General features: G+C 47.3%; 1 protein-coding gene across 3 annotated transcripts in view; it reads left to right on the forward strand.

Annotated features, from left to right (window-relative positions):
* The window catches only part of SPTBN1 (spectrin beta, non-erythrocytic 1), a 195023-nt gene that overhangs the window by 133126 nt on the left and 45584 nt on the right, over window positions 1-16313 (forward strand). For all 3 annotated transcript variants that reach the window (XM_037047913.1, XM_037047915.1, XM_037047914.1), the window contains 4 exons: window positions 8473-8646; window positions 12318-12409; window positions 13196-13276; window positions 13633-13748. In XM_037047913.1, the coding sequence (XP_036903808.1) occupies window positions 8473-8646; window positions 12318-12409; window positions 13196-13276; window positions 13633-13748 (463 nt within the window). The remainder of the gene's footprint in view (window positions 1-8472; window positions 8647-12317; window positions 12410-13195; window positions 13277-13632; window positions 13749-16313) is intronic.

A 16313-nucleotide genomic window follows, 5' to 3' on the forward strand; every position in this document is an offset into this window, starting at 1 on the left:
CCCACGGTTGAGGGTTCGCAGAAATCTTCAAAGAAATTTTCTAACAAATAAAAGAGTCTTTTCTGAAATTCCTCCCACTGCAAGCGCAGCAATTACAAAACCAGTCTCAATTTTGCCTTTTCTCCACATGCACCTTTAAATCCTTATGCCAGTGGATGGAGGGAAAAAGGCAAAATTGAAGGGGCTGCAAGAGGCGGCTTAAAAGAAGGAATTTGCTGAGATGCTTGTACCTTGTTTTTAACTAGTTGATGTTTTTAAAGCTGAGGAAAGGTAAAGTCTTTGCTCTTTCTCCCAAGCCTAGACTTAGTTTGGGGTTGCCTCCCAGCAAAAGCTTGGGAGAGGGAGCAAGGCTCCTGCTTCCTAAAGAAGGTACAGTTTGTAAAGCCGTTGCAAGAGAGAGCGACCTGAGAAGAAAGCCCTTTTCCTCTGTAATCCAACACACCCTGGGACATTCCCGAAAAGCACTTGGGGTCGTTGGCCCTTACCTGGGCTGATGCGCGGGTACTCCCACCAAGTTGGTGTGTTGTCCACAATGATGATGGCTCGTGGCCTCTGGGTCCCTTTGGTGTGTGGGCACCAGCTGATGTGGACCCCGGCCCGCAGTGTTTGCATCATTACGGATGAAACGAGACATTCGCATGGACTACTGACCCCAATGGGTGGAGGAGAAAGGGACAGCTCTAAGCCTTACCTTTGCCATGACCAGCCTTTATTGGGTTTCTATGCACATTACATGATGGTCCTCATTTACTGTGCACAGGTCACTTTAGGTGGTTACTTTTTACAGGAAACAAAGGAGCCAATGCCACTAATCACATCACAGGAAGAGGGATATTTGCAAATGAAAAGGGCAAAAGTGAAGGTTTAGCATCGATTTTAGGAAGTTACTTTGCAGTAAATGTTTGCCACTAATCCGGGTGAGGGAGTGCCCAGCAAAAAGCAAGACTCAAAACGGCCTAGGCACACTGCAGGCCTGATCGACCACCCACGGGAGAACCTATCCGTGGGCGTGGGTCCTGTGCATCTTCGAGTGGGAGCTGGGCCCACGCCACGCAGAACAGTCTCCCACAAAAGCATAAGCAAGTGTTTGTCACACTGGTGTACTGAGGCCTGTGAGTATCTTTTCTCTATTTCTTGTTTATCTGAACAATAAAACCGGCAGGCACTTCAGAATTTACCTTGCATGCTGATGAGTCTTACATCCTAGATTGTGGTTTATAGCTGGAAGTGACTTTGAAAGGACACCTGGTCATGTTACCTAACAAGGATCCGAGGAGGGGGGCAATACTTGGCCCACGGAGGGATGCCAAAAACTGCTTCAGAAAACAGAGGGCCCTGCCAAGGACGGTATACTAATGTCTATTGGGCTCTTCTGTCCTCCGCCAATTGGAAAGACATCTCTCAATGCCAGAGATTTGTGAAAAGGACACAAAATGTTTATTTAATGCCATTCAGGCCTAATGCCTTCCTTAAAATATTAAAGTCTTTAAGGGTATACACCTACACACACACACACACACACACACACACACAGCACTCCCTTCTCCTACTGTCCCAACTCCGGGTACCGTAAATCAGGAAAAGAGCACATGTACTTTTTCAGGTTGCTGGCACTGTGAGCTGTGTCGCCTGTCCTGGCAGGATCTCAGGATCTCAGATCCAAAGTCATGAGGCACCTTCCACTAGCAAGAGTTCTTTGTACCAAGTTCCAGTCAAAGTCTCTCCTGCTTTCCAAGGCCACTCGGCCAAAAGGAGCACCCCCAAACCTCGTGGGCCTCTTCTACCAAAGCCACACTCCACCAAAAGCCTGTCTTCCTTGTTCACCTTGCCGCAGGGATCTCCATTCTGGCAAAGCTGCGTGGTCTTCCCTTTCACCTGGCCAAGAGGGGGTCTGCACTCTACTGAAACCGCGTGGCTCTCTCTCCTAATGGCTACAGGGGTCTACATCTTTCCAAAACAGCGTGGGTCTCCCCCTCACCTGGCCAAGAGGGGGTCCTCACTCTGCTAAAGCCATATGGCTCTCACGCAGGCAGGCACTGCCTCCGAGAAGCAGCCCCCAGTTACATCCTGGGTAGAAACCACTCACTTCTCCCTGGCCCAAAACTTGGCCACAGCTATTTAACATATCTATGAAACCAGTTAAAGGTTATAGATATGTTAAATGACCATTCCAGAGGTTAGCTGCAAAACTGTTGGCTATACAAAACCACTGTCAATGGCCCTGCTCCATTTGTCCCTTCCCCCAACTGACACCTGGGGGGGAGCGGGCGAGGACATCTTAATATTTCCTCCAATATTCCTATACACTGAGTTCTGGACACCATTCCAAATCTATTTTGGGGGGGCCCCCTTGGCTGCACCCTGTATCAGTCAGACCCTTCCTTGCATAGGGACTGTAGCTCCATGGAGTAAGCAGCCTGCAGAGCCTTGCAGCTGGCGTGGGGTGGACCTAGGCCTAGAGCCAGCTGCTCCCAGTGCCCAGGACCAGTGTTCTGCCCACCCTGCAACCCCTGGAGAGCTGTCGCTCCGTGGCATCAAGATGGCTTCAGACAGTCACAGAGAAAGTCCTGAGTTACCCGAGTGGAATAGCGTGGCCCAGTTACCCAGTAGCCTCCCAAAACTCTCTGCCAGGAATCCTCCCTAATGTCTTCACCTACTCAAGGAGGGCCGAGTCAGCTCCGAGAAACTTGTATTTTCTCCTTCCCATCTGGTAAAAACACTGGTGATTATACCATAGTTCTGCAAGTCCTGAGGCCCACATGATATAGCTGACCCAAACTCAAGGCTGGGCAGGCAGCTGGGGCAAAGCCATAGACCCGGAAGGGCCACCCGGCTCCCAGCCAGCTCCCTCCTTTTCTTCTAAGGGCATTTGCTGGAGGTGGTTTATTTAGCCCCACAATTCCCACTCCTTTGGAGTCAGAAAGAAGCTGGGTCTGGAGCAAGGCCTGGGGTGGAGCTCTGGTTGGTAAAGATTTGGGGCCAGAAGGGACCTTGGGGAGGGGAGGCAGGAAAAGTGCCTGTAAAACACAGGAACACTGGCCTGGGGTGAGAAGCTAGTTAACATTATTTAAAGGAGAATCAGTAAAAATAGGCGTTTGCTCAGAGGAACTGCCTTCCTGCCTGCAGAGCCCCCCCCTGTTTCAGAGTCACAAGAGTCTGGTATTGGTATTGATCATGGCCACCACACTGATGACACTTCAGACTGCCCCATCAGAAATGACACACAGGACAGAAAGGCACAAGTTGCCGTGGGGACGAACCTGTGTCACACTGGGAATGTGACAATAATTAATGGAGGCAAGACAGGGAATGCCCCTCTTCTTGGCAGAATTAACCACTGTCCGGGCGAGGCTTAGGCAAGTGTTTATTCCCAGGAGATGCACCCCCCCCACCCAGATCCTAGTTCCATTATGTTGAGGTTTCTCCATTGTTATCTCTCCTTCCTTTTGAGAAGATGGAAGTTTAGTGATATAAAAATAGCTCTTTAGAAAAGAATTTGAACAATCTGCCAGATGGAAACTGGTTCTGTTTCCCTTCATGTGGAAACCGGCACCCTCTTGGTTCCTGGTGCGGCATGGAGAGAGCAAGCTTGGGAGTCTTGGCCCACCACGTGCTAACTAGCTACACGTATTAGGTCATCTCTTAACCAGTGTGTTTTCATCTGTAAAACGACAACAACAATAATTATTATTTTACAGTGTTATTATGAGGATTAAACATGATAACAGATATAAACCACCTAACAGGTTGACACAGATGCTCAATAAATGGCAGCTAAGAGTTTTTAGCTTTTATGGGTTGTGCAGCTTATATGACCATTGTGTTTCAACGTATAGCTCTGTGAGATCGTTACTACTTCCTAGAATTAATTTTCTGCAGTTACTGTTCCCTAAGCTTACCAAGTGTTGTGCCTTGAATCATCTGAAGCGAATAGAACACAAGACTCGGTGGGTGGCATACTTGAGTTTCAGTGGTTTGTACTCCTTCATGGTGCGCCACCATCCAACCTCACCATGTCCATGTCATGTCCATGTCCATGTCTTCACCAAGAGGTGGATAGGCCACTGCAGAGGAGTGAGCTTCAATTGTGATGAAATGTGGGGGCGTGCCTTTGTAAAGGTGGGGTAGTAAGGTGGTGGAGCAAATCTCCTAATTACTTCTACTGTACGATAGTTAACATCATCTGAGTTACCAGCTACAGAGCAGTAGTAAGTAATACTTAAAATATCTCTGAAAAACCATGATTTTCAGGCCTGTTTCCTAATCAGCTTTGGATTGCAGAGTTCTTACTATGTCTGTAAGCTCCGAGTCTCAAGGTGTGTTTTCATGGCCTCTCCCCCCCCTCATCTCTTCTCTCCCTTCCTGGGACATCAGCCAGCCACATTTTCCTCTGCCACCTTTTCTCGTCATTCTGGTCCAGAATTTAATCTGAGGTATGAGGCTTAGAAGAGGAAGAACAGCATCACTGGGGGCACAATCCGCTTGTTTTAGCCTTTCAGCAGGTATATGTCAACTTCTCTAGCTCTTAGTGTGAGAGTTCTGTCTAGACCCTAAACAGTTCCCACTGTCTGCAAAAAGTGTGTTATTTATAAACAATTTGAAGCCCAGGGGGCATAGGTTGAGGGAGCACCCCCTTCTTTAAGTAGAATTAATTGTTGAAAGGAAAACGTTGGTGTCGTTTGCTGATAGAGACACTTTGTGAGTTTGAGAACACCATGGTGATTAGTTGACTAATTCATTTATGTGACCACCCTTTGAGATAATCAGTGATATTATCACTATTGTATGAGTAAGCAGTTGAAAAGTAAGGCACTAATTTGCTGAAAAGTGGGGAGATTGGAACATGAACATACACATTTTAATATCAGAATTAGTGTCTCTTGAATTGCCCATCAAAACTACGGTATTTGCTGTGTGTAATGCATTCCTATGTATAATGCACACCCGTGGTTTTCGCCCAGACTTTTTGAGGAAAAAATCTATCCTTTTATTAATGTTTTGATCCATTTATTTATTTATTTATTTATTTATTTATCTATATTTAGAAACGAAATGGATTATCCTATTCCAGGGTGTTATTTTGTATACAGATATCAATATTGCTTTCTAGAGTTACACTTTTAATGCATAAGCATAAATAAAAGAATTAAAAACATAAATACAGAATTAGTGCTATGCATGTATAATGCTCATCCTTATTTTTCCCTCAAAAGTTTGTGGAAAAAAGTGTGCATTATACACAGCAAAGTATAGTATATTGTGTATACCTGGGGCAGTCCTCCTACTGGCTTCCAATTCCTTTGGCTTTTGCCAGTTAGATTTGCTTGTTTTAACCATTTAAAGGAGTCTCATCATTTACCCGAAGAGGTTTGTCTGCCATTTTTATGTCATCTCTTTCCTTTGTCTCATGTCTAACATCTCAGATGGCTGGTGCTTGCTGGGGACTTGAGTTGCATCTAGGTCAGTAGTAAAGCCACGGCATCAGCATAGTGTTCCTATGGTGTGGCACCAGATTTCCCCGACCTGCAGGAAGGTGTTTGGATCCCCTCACCCCCTCCCTCACCCACACCTCCGCACCCTGTATTCATGTGGGAATGTGCACACTTTCCACTGAGACTTCGTAGAGAGAGAGTCGAGGCTTGAATGTTTTGTGTATATTTGGGGTCAAGTTTTTCAGGAAAAAGTCTGAAGGAACAGTGCTTATGCCTCATGGAGCTGGGAAGATACTGACAGCTGCCTTCTATTCTTTGTTCTCCCAGGCGCCTTCTATAATTCCATCCCCCCTTTCCTCTCACCCCCAGTTGGGAAATAACCTTGTCTGCCCTCGTAGAGACAGACTCGGGAGCACATCTGCTGCAGGGAGCGGAGTGCTCAGTCCTCGTTGCTCTGCAGTGCTCGTCATGAGGACACTTGCTTTGTGATGGAATCAGCACCTGGAGGTGGACCTCCGTCCCACCGGGGTCAGGCAGTTGAGTGCCCTGTTGTTGGAGGGAGATGAGAGGAACAGGCCGCAGAGCGGCAGGGCAACGTCATGGTCTCAGTGTCAGAACCCACACACCTTCCCCTTAGTTAATCCCCATTTCTCAGCGCGGAGCAGAGTTTTAACTAGGGGCCACGTTCGTCCCAGAGCCACCTGGGTATGAGAAGAACTGTGAATAGTCACGTGGTCAGCTGTGAGAAGTGACCACTCGCTGATCAGAGAAGATCAGAGGAACTGAAAGTGCACGTGGAACCAGCTGCAGGGCTGCCGCCTAATCAGGGCTGTCACTAACCCCAGTCACTGACCCCACTCCTTCCTGTCTCTCCCTCCGAGGAGAGGAGCATGACAGTGCCCGTCCCTTTGGAAGAGGGCGCACCAGTGTCGGCGGCAAACAACATCACAGGCACTTACCTCCTTTCTGTTTGATGTAATGTTATCACTTGCCTTAAGTAAGTAACAATCCTAGCATTCCCCACATACCTGAGATAAATTAGTTGTGAAGTTTCTGAGAAAAGATGCCTTTTTGGTGGGGCGGCGGAGGGTTTGTAAGGAAAGTTATCATAATAGTGTGAAAAGCTTGACTTATAGAAACATTTCTTTTTTCCATTGCTCTATTTTAAAATAGAATCTGCCACTGTGGTTAGGCCTCTTATTTTCTCTGGGTCAAGGCATGTTTGTTTGTTTGTTTGTTTTGGTAGGAGACGAGAAGGGAGGGGTGACAGTCTGAGACTGGGCACTTAAAATGGCCACTTGTTACCCTAAGTCATCTGCCCTTCAGGTATTTTCAGATGTAGCCGAGGATCTCAGCTACAGAGGGTGAGTGGGGAGCAGGCAAGGCGTTACCGTAGGAGTGGCTGCAGCCCTTCCCTGGGTGTGCCAGGTTTTGCACACCTGGCTGCCTTTCCCCGTGAGGCCACCTCATCTAGCACACAGCGTCTGCATTCGGTTCACTGGGTGGGCCTTGTGCTCTGAACTGAACCAGAAGCCACTGAGAATATAGCAGAATATAAAGCATTATTCCTACCATCAGGAAGCCAGTCTAGTTGGAAGTAGTAAGAGCAATATGTGAAGCAACAGCAAAAACATAAGGTAGATTATGGTTACTTCTGAACTGTTCAGGTGTCAAACTCACCTTCACGGGGGGAGGGGGGTACATTTGCCTTGTGGTTGCCTTCAAAGAGTCTAATGTAATTTCAACTCCTTAACTGTTAAGGAGTACTTACATTTATACTGTTTTAAAATTATTTCAGCCCTTTGAAGGCAATCTCGAGGCAGATGTGCCCCCCCCCCGAAAGTGAGTTTGACACCCCTGGTTCAGACCATAAATGCACAGAACTGTGAGAAAAGGGGTGAGAACCGGAATGGTTGGAAATGTCTTCAAGAGAAAGGCTGTTCATTGCTTTGAGCGCTGAAAGGTGGGTGGGGTGTGTCGAGATGGCTGAGGAGACATTAGGAAGATAGGACGGCAGAGGTCATTCTTCTCTTGGCTAGTGAGGTGTACACAACCTGTGGGCGTCTTTGCGAAACGGTGAGATCAGCCGGCAGAGCAGCCTCGGGTGGAGGGGGAGTGATGGAGACGAGGCATGGGGAGGGCATAGCTTGCGCTCAACAGTCTCTCAGGGGTGTCCAATCTTTTGGTGTCTCTCGGCCACACTGGAAGAAAAAGAATTTCCATGGGTCACATAGTAAATACACAGACACCAACCAAAACTGATGAGGAAAAAAAAGGTTTTAAGTGAATTGATGGTTTTGTGTTGGGCTGCATTCATAGCCATCTTGGGCCACGGGTTGGACACCCCTGGAAAAGGATGTAGGCGTCTCGAACATTTCCTGTGTGTGTGTGTGTGTGTGTGTGTGTATCTTTTGCTCCAAAATGTTTACCTTCAAAGGACCTCTTTTGCGTTTTGATATAACTGGGTCAAAGCAAGAGATACTTGGAGTATTCAAGTTAGACTATTCATTTTCTCCCCGATATCCTTTCTTTTCAGTGAGAAACAGTCTTCCGATCCCTGTCCCTCACCACATCACCTGATTCCCCTGATTTGCTATGTGTCTTCTTTTTTCATTTTGAGCCACCCTTAGGAAATGATTCAAACGAGCAGATGACAAAGCTGTGTTTAGTTTAAAGCAGCCAGAAACTAACTGCTCAGAGGTGTTTTTCAGACCGCACGGGCGGTGGCAGTGGCTTTGAAAGTCTGAAAATTGGGTCTGGTTTTCTCTAAACTTCCAGTCCCTACACACATTTGTACATCGCGTAGCTTCCATGATCAAACCTTAAAGAGTGATCAGTTAGTTACCATCCCTTGAATAAACTTTTGTCTTTTAAGGCTTTTAGATAAATACTGCCCTTGAACTGAAGGTGCACATGTGGGTTCAGTGTTGTGGTTGCGGTGGGAGAGGGTGCCATTGAAGGGGCAGCAGGACCTCCGGCTGTAGCTCTGGCCTGTCTCTGCCCCGTTGGGTGATGTTTCCACCTGCTCGCCCACTTCTAGCCTAAACCCACCAAAGGACGAATGCGCATCCACTGTCTGGAGAATGTGGACAAGGCCCTGCAGTTCCTGAAGGAGCAGAGAGTCCATCTTGAGAACATGGGGTCCCACGACATCGTGGATGGGAACCACCGACTGACTCTTGGCCTTATCTGGACCATCATCCTGCGTTTCCAGGTAAGGGACTTGGGCACGGGATTCAGCCTTCCTCTGGGTTCGAGCATCTTGTGAAGCTGGCCTTGCCGGACCAGGTTGAGATCGTATCTCAGAGTCAGGTGTGCAGGCTATGTGTCAACATCTAGCTGTCCTGGAGGCGCAGTGACTGCGTCCTTCTTTAGTGTTGCCAGCCTCCGAAAGTCCTGGCTCCCCGGTTGGATGAAAGGGTTCTGGACTGCATCCCAGCCCACTGCTCCATTGATACCTACTCTAAACGTCTGGTGTCTGCTGCTTGGCTCTCAGGAGCCAGGGTAAAAGATGTGCTTAATGTTCAATTATTGGCACTGGCTGTCTGTGAGTGTCACCAGATTGTGGCAAGTATCAGTATTTTTAGGAGAAGCTGTTTAAGATCATGACACGTGTGTGGGCTCTGTTCTTACCTTCTCATTGGCCTTTGGATGTGAGGTAACAGTGTTCAAGGGGAAATGTGCAAAAAGCCTCAGACCTGTGTGAATTGGTAATGGGGCTGTGGGTTTGTTGCAGTGAGAGGCAGGAAGGCTTGAAGTAGACAAGTGCTCTGAGCCAGCAGGCACTCTGAAGGTCGTCTCGTCCGTTTCCTTCACTTGGTGAGGAAAGGGAGGAGCCGGGCTGAGGATCACAGGGCCCAGACAGGCAGGGCTGCGGCCTGCACTTCTCACCCCTTGGGAAAGAGCTCGGTGGTGTCTTGGGACTGGCTCTTCCTCCAGGAGAATGTTTCATGCTCCTGCTTTTCAATTAAACATTGAAATGCAGGAAACACTTCTTACCCTAGTGTCAGGTTACTCTGCAAACAAATGTCCTAACAGGCCTGTCTCTGGGTGGCTGTGTTCTCTGCGCCCTTCCTTCCTGTTCTGCCCCTTTGATAAAATTGTCTGATTGATTTTTCTGGGCAAATGAAAATCTCACCAAAAAAGGGCAAAACCAAATCAGATTGTAGCTGTCTTTGTATTCTTACTAAAAGTGAGATCGCCTTTTCCTTCTCATTTCCCCTGGGATTGGGTTTGCGGTAAGTGTGCTGGGTGTGTCAGTGGGAGGAGGGTGGGGGCTGAGCCATAGGAGAAGCTCCCTGCGTGGGTGGTTCCCCAGCCTGGCTGACCATCTGACTCCCGAGGAAAGCTTTTTACTAATTCAGAGTCCCTGCCCCTGCCCTGGTGATTCTAATTAAGTACCTCTAAGGAGGGAACCCTTGTTGAAGATGACATCAGTAATGGAATTAATTACAACAGTCAACAACTTCATTTTCAAACAGAGCTCTTATGTGGGTTTCTGTCATTTAGTTTCTGAATGAATTAAAAATGGGTGAATGTCATTAAACTCATAACCCTGGCTCTTGGATTTAGGCCAACAGAGGTGAAATTAGCAGGACGCTCCTTGAGCCTCCCCTCGGCTTCGTGGAGTGAAATAGTTCCGGTTTGATTGCTTTCGGCCTGCAGTCGTCAGAGAGCGGGGCAGGGCATGCTGATGGTGGCCTCGCTCCACACCAGGCCAGTGCCCACGCTTGTGAGCTGGCAGACATGGCCCTTTCCAGGATTCTCAGCATGAATTGGGTTGAGTCATTGCCTAATTAGCTTCCTGACAGCTTGCCTTTTTCTGTACTTGAACTTGTAAATGCTGATAGGTACTTTCTCTCTTTTCCTTTGAGGCAAGAAATATAGGCTGTTGATGTCACTGCATGGCCTGCATTGTTGGTGTCTGACATGACCCAGCCTGATTAAGTCATCACCCATTCCACAAACAGATTGCGCATCGGCCTGACCTAGCTTGCATTCTAACTCCTTCAGAAGCTTCCCCACGCATTTACAAAGATCTCTTTCCCAGCTCTTGAATATACATCCTTGTCTTATGTTCCGTGTATATGTGTGTGTGTGCATGTCCCTCCCTTTCTCTGTCCCCAGAGCTCCCAGGATGTGGCCTGGCCTGTCTGTCCATGAAATACTCATGGTGACATACAGCTGTTATGCTGCTGCCCCCTTAGAAGAGACTGAAAGATGCTGTGGGGAGCTGGAACAAAAGTCTTTGAGTTTGCCTGGTCTAAATAGACAACTCTTCATTTCAGAAGGATAGACTGTGTTTCCAAACTAACAAGTCTGGAAACAGATTCCCTTCACATAGAAACATAAGGAAGTTTACAGGTTAATGTACAACGTTCCCTCTGCCTTTCCTGTTAAGTGTGTATGTCCGACCCCGTAGGTGTGGGTTCGTACTCTTTCATTCACACTTACTTTCTGCACGTGAACTAAGGATCCTGATAATAGAGCTGGGAGTTCATGCAGACTCAGACTCCTCATACTCATCACAGTTAACAATGGAGAATTTTTTTAGAAGTATAGTTATTTCAGTATCTAGGTGTTTTTCTTGTTGAAGGTTTTTAGCTTTTTAATCTTGTATTTACATGTTTTATTCTCCTTGGAATGGTTAAAGCCAAAAGATGATGGATGGACTCCTAGGCCAACTCCATTCTCCCCCCACCTCCAGCTCCCATCCCACACTTTATTATTATGGGCAAGACACTAAAGACAAAAAGGTGTTTTGAGCATTTGTTGAAGAATTACATAACTGCTGGGCAGCCCTAATCCAAAGAGCTGGCGTTTATAGGCTTCCTACTGTGAGCTCAGGACGTGTTTCTTATGTAAGCACACAGTGGGACAGAGCTGCAACCGCTGTTAGAGTGGCCTTTTCTCAGGTGGCGGGCCGAGGGCCTCGCCCCAGGACACACAGTAGCTGCTGGAGACTGGATTCAGACCCAGGCAGCCTGACTCTGGTGCCAGTCAGTCAGGTTCTGTGTACAAGGTTGAAAACACGCAGCCTGTGAGTGGCTAGTGAATCCAGACTGTCTTGACCGTTGGGGCTGCTATGACAAGACACCGTGGACTGGATAGCTTAGAAACAACTGAAATTTATTTCTCACAGTGAAGTCTGAGATCAGGATGCCAACATGGTCGGGCAAGGGCCCTATTCCAGACCCGGAACTCCATGTCCTCTTGTGGTGGAAGGCTCTAAGGGTCACTGGTCTTTTTTATGAGGCAGTAATCCATTCACAAGGGTTCCACTTGCATGACTTAAATACCTCCCAAAGGCGACCCATCTTCTAATACCTTTGAGGGTTATGATTTCAACATAAGAATGTGGAGGGGACACGGACGTTCAGACTGCAGCACGGACCATGGAAGCAGAGCATTAAAGCGCAGGCTTCCTCTGACGGTGTAGGTCAGTCAGTGTGCAGGGACCGGTGCACACAATCCTCACCTTTGAAGGACACACCCTGGTGTGAAAAATGTTTGGTTGTGAAAAGCTGAACAATAGTTTTCTGGAGTCTGATGACATGCAAGGTGCACCATATGAATCACTGTGCTAGCTTGTAGTTGGAAAGACGGGCTAGCTTGAGGGTAGAAATGACCCCTAATAGGTTCTGGGAAGTCAAGGAGGTAACTTGTCTTTACTTCCATCTTATCTCTGTCTTAGTTCCGGTTGGTGTTTCTCTGAGGTGAACCCTGGCTTCAGAAAGCAGTTTTTGTTGCCACTCAGAGGAGAGGGTCTGCAGGGCTGGGCCTTGATCTAAAGTTTACTCTTTGTGTATATAAGACCAGTTCTTCTGTGGCTGTCATTTGGCAGCGGACCCATCTGTTGGTCTACTATGTCTTTGTAAATCTTAGATCCAGGATATCAGTGTGGAGACTGAAGACAACAAAGAGAAGAAGTCTGCCAAGGATGCATTGCTGCTGTGGTGCCAGATGAAGACGGCTGGGTGAGTGTGAACTCAGCGGACCCGGGCCGCACCTCCCAGGACTGAGACCACTGTAGTCATCACTTCCACGGTGTTGACAAGTAACTCTGCCACCACTTCCATTGCGGAGCCTCGTTAACCCGCAAGCAGTGGATAGGCTGACCTTTCGGTCGGCTCTCAGAGTGGAAGGAGTTCTGACTTACGTGCTGGACCTCTCAGTGCCTCAGTCGCTTTCCCTCTCTTTATTAAGGAAGCTCCAGAGAGCCGAATATCTTGAATTTTAAAGCCCTGAAACCATATTTAGGAGTCACATCCATGATATTAAAATAACAATAACCATTGGTGGGTTTTCTGCTCCTTTCATTTCTGCTGCTCGGGAGCTCTGGGCAGTAACTATAAGGGTGCTTTTTGTACGTTACCTGCCTCAGTTTTCCTCCCTTTTATTCTTTCATCGAAATTTCAGTGAAGATATTTTTAGGGAACTGCATCTTTTTTGCTGCTCACTGAACTTGCTGGGGCTCACAGGTCCTTGCTGAGAACCGATTGTGCACCAGGGTAATTGGAGGGTTACTGCGGGGACTGCTTGGAAGACGAGTGTGATGGTAATGGCCACGATCGGTCAATGATAAGTGTAGAAACCATAAAAGGGCTCAAGCTAGATGTGAACCTCTACTCAACCACAGATACAAAGTTCTTAGTGATCAGTGCAGTGTGAAATGGCTGATTGATTGGGGCTAGGTTTCAAACACGGGGATGTTTTTCAGGGCGGTAATCCTGTCGTTTTCCCTTGTGCTTCCCCTTTGCCAGGTACCCCAACGTCAACATTCACAATTTCACCACCAGCTGGAGGGACGGCATGGCCTTCAACGCACTGATACACAAACACCGGTAAACTGTTCTGGGGGAGCAGGTTTGCGTTCTTCTAGAGCAGATCTGGGTGACCTTCGATCCTCGTATCCATTGCCTTAGATGTCGCGCCACAGCGGGAATTTCCGCATTCCACGTGAGAGAATGTGTAAAGTCTCCACAACAAAGTAAACTTCTCCCGTTATCCTCAGTTCTCTTAATAAACTATGGAGTGTTTATTCAAAAATCAGGCTTCATTCATTGATGATTAGATAGCATAAGAGCTTTACGCTGCTAAATGGTGACTTTAACACTTTGGGGAGTAATACTTGTGTCCAGTTGGCCACAGGACGTGTTTTCAAGCCACTGTTCTTGTTGTGTTCCATTGTTCCACATAGGCCCGACCTGATAGATTTTGACAAACTCAAGAAATCCAATGCACACTACAATCTGCAGAATGCATTTAACCTGGCAGAGCAGCACCTTGGCCTCACAAAACTGTTGGACCCTGAAGGTAAGGCCTCGGGATAGCAGGTGGGGCCTTCAGTGCCTGCAGTGCTGGCAGGTTAACAAAGATCTGCCTTGTATTTGTTTTATTTGTACAACATGCTTTGGGAATTACCCAAGGAAGAGGAGCTTAATTTTGGTGTGAGAATGACATGAGGATTTGTGCAAAGCATTACATTTGAAAAGGCCTCAAGAGATGAGTATGATTTAAACACATTCTGAAGGAAATAGCATGCCAAGCAGAGGGACACGTGTGAGCAAGGGGCGAGGAGGGCTATTTTGGAGGCTGACAGTTCACTGGGAATGGTGTTTAGAGTGATCATAGGAATTACCAGTGGAAAGGTGGGTAGGAGCCCAACAGGTTAAATTTGGGGGGAGTTGTTCAGTAGGCATCGTGGAGTCATTGAAAGTTCCTAAGCACGGCACTCAGGGAAGAGCACCTGCCATAGGCTGTCATTGAATAGTGGTTGTCTGGCTTTCACCACAAGACAGCAAGCAGCACGCCATGGAGCAGGTGGAGGTTGAGAGCAGGGGCCTCGCCAGAAGGCTGCACAGTGTTTGCTTGTGAGCAAGAGCATAAATGACGAAGCTGCACCAGGAGAAAGGGGGAAGCATGTGGGTGGAAGAGGGTGTAACACTTATGGCTTGCTGCGGTGAGGCACGGGATCACGTTCTCTGCGTGGACTTGATCTCTTTCTGCTCTCTGAGGCCCTGCACCGGGGCACCAAAGACTAACCGCAGGTGGTAGGGAGTTCCTCTGTGTGGGGGCAGTTCCCCGCTCGGAGCTCCCTTACCTAACAAGGTGCGAATTCAAGGCTTCTTGTGAGATGAGTTCTTAGAGGCACCTTGTCCAGTTTTGAGGAACATAAAAGGATTTTGGGGGTAATGTTGCAGCTTTTTAGAACCTCTTCACTGTGAGCAAATGTTAAAGAGAGAAAACTGTATGCGAGTGAAAGTTTAAAGTTCTTATAAATACAGAACAGGAAGTTTAACTCCCCAAGGGCAGATTGAGGTCATGAGTCTGACAGGCTGGCTTCTTGCTTTTTTCCAATGCATCAGATTCGCTGATATGTTCACTGCAGGAAGCTGAGATAAAATTATCTTTGTGTTAACCCAGTAAATGATTTCTCAGTATAAACAGAAAACTAAAATTCCTTGGGCTATGATACATCTTCATACTTAACCCCTACCTTCCTATGGGAAGGCATTCTTCCTTAGTGCTAGCTCTTTTATAAAGAACCTTTGATTTTTTTTCAATCACTGTGACAAATCTTTTTAATAACTTGCTCAGTAGTTAATCTTTCTAATCACTACCCTGTATAAAAAGTGGGGGGTGTTCCCTGGATCGTGAGACAAGGAATTAAAAATGGCAGTTGATGCGATGTCACTTATCCCGTGGGTTTCATCTTGATTATTAGTTGCCCTAGAGAGCCATAGTTAGTTAATAGACAAGTTGAAAGAAGGTTCTGCTGCTCACTCCTTCTTAGTTATGTCAGCATTTTGCGTTTATTGGATTGCACACAAGACTGACATTCTTCTCTGGTCTTCCTCCAACTTGCTCTCTCCTTGGGGCACACGTGGAAGGGGCTGAGCAGATGCAGGAGCGGGCCACAGGCAGCCCTGGGTGGGAACAGTAGCTGTGTTTCTGGCCCCCACCGTCAGTGGCTGCCTGGGCAGGGGGCTTTCCAGCCCTGCGTCCCTGCGTTTACATCCTTAAAATAAGAGAAACAGCCCTGCCTCGAACAGGGTTCACTGCCAGGAGGACAGAAGTGAGGGTGCACATGTGAATGCATGTCAGAAAGGGCCTGATCAGTCGAGAGTTACCCTGTGTGTTCTCTTCTTGATGTGTTCTGGGTCCAGTGGGTCACCCAGCAGTGCCAAACTGAGAAGGCTTACTCATTGCAGTCTTCACTCATTTGCTCCCTCCCTCAGTACTTACTGACCACCCGGTTTGTGCAAAACAGCACACTAGACATTTGGGAGGTGGAGGAGCACAGGGCTTACGGTGGCAGGGTTCCCAGCCTCAGAAACTTCGTCTTGCAAGACAAATGAAATGTTCATAAATAATTACAGTACCTGGCAGAAAGTAGACCGTGTGTCCATATAAACAAAGTCCTTTGGGGAAAAGGAGAAAGACAGTAGGGACCAGAAATGGTGTGTTGGAGGGATGACTTTTCAGTTGGACCTTGACAGATAGGAAGAAGGTGATGGAGTGAGGAAGGCTGTCTTAGGCAGAGGAGGGTTGTGAGTAAAGGGAAGGGAATTGCAGGGTCTGTATGGGGAATGGTGAAGGGTCCAGTTTGGTGTTGATATATAGTGCCTGAGAAGATTTAATAAGCTATAGAATTAGAAACGTCTAGAATAGTGCTTGGCACTTACTGGAAGCCTGATAAATATTCAATGGATGGAAGGAAGGTTATGGCAAATTCTGGAAGACTAAGGGGCTTATACTTTATTTTTCAGACTGAGGGCACTTGCAGGTAATTTTGAGCTATGAGGAAGGATGCTCCCAACTGTGCTTCTGGAAGATCAACTAGGTATTAGGGAAACCCAGTGAGGAAAATGTGGCTTC

This window comes from Sturnira hondurensis, unplaced genomic scaffold, assembly GCF_014824575.4.
Source record: "Sturnira hondurensis isolate 20B ecotype Veracruz unplaced genomic scaffold, ASM1482457v3 Scaffold0006413, whole genome shotgun sequence".
In the NCBI taxonomy this organism is placed as follows: domain Eukaryota; kingdom Metazoa; phylum Chordata; class Mammalia; order Chiroptera; family Phyllostomidae; genus Sturnira; species Sturnira hondurensis.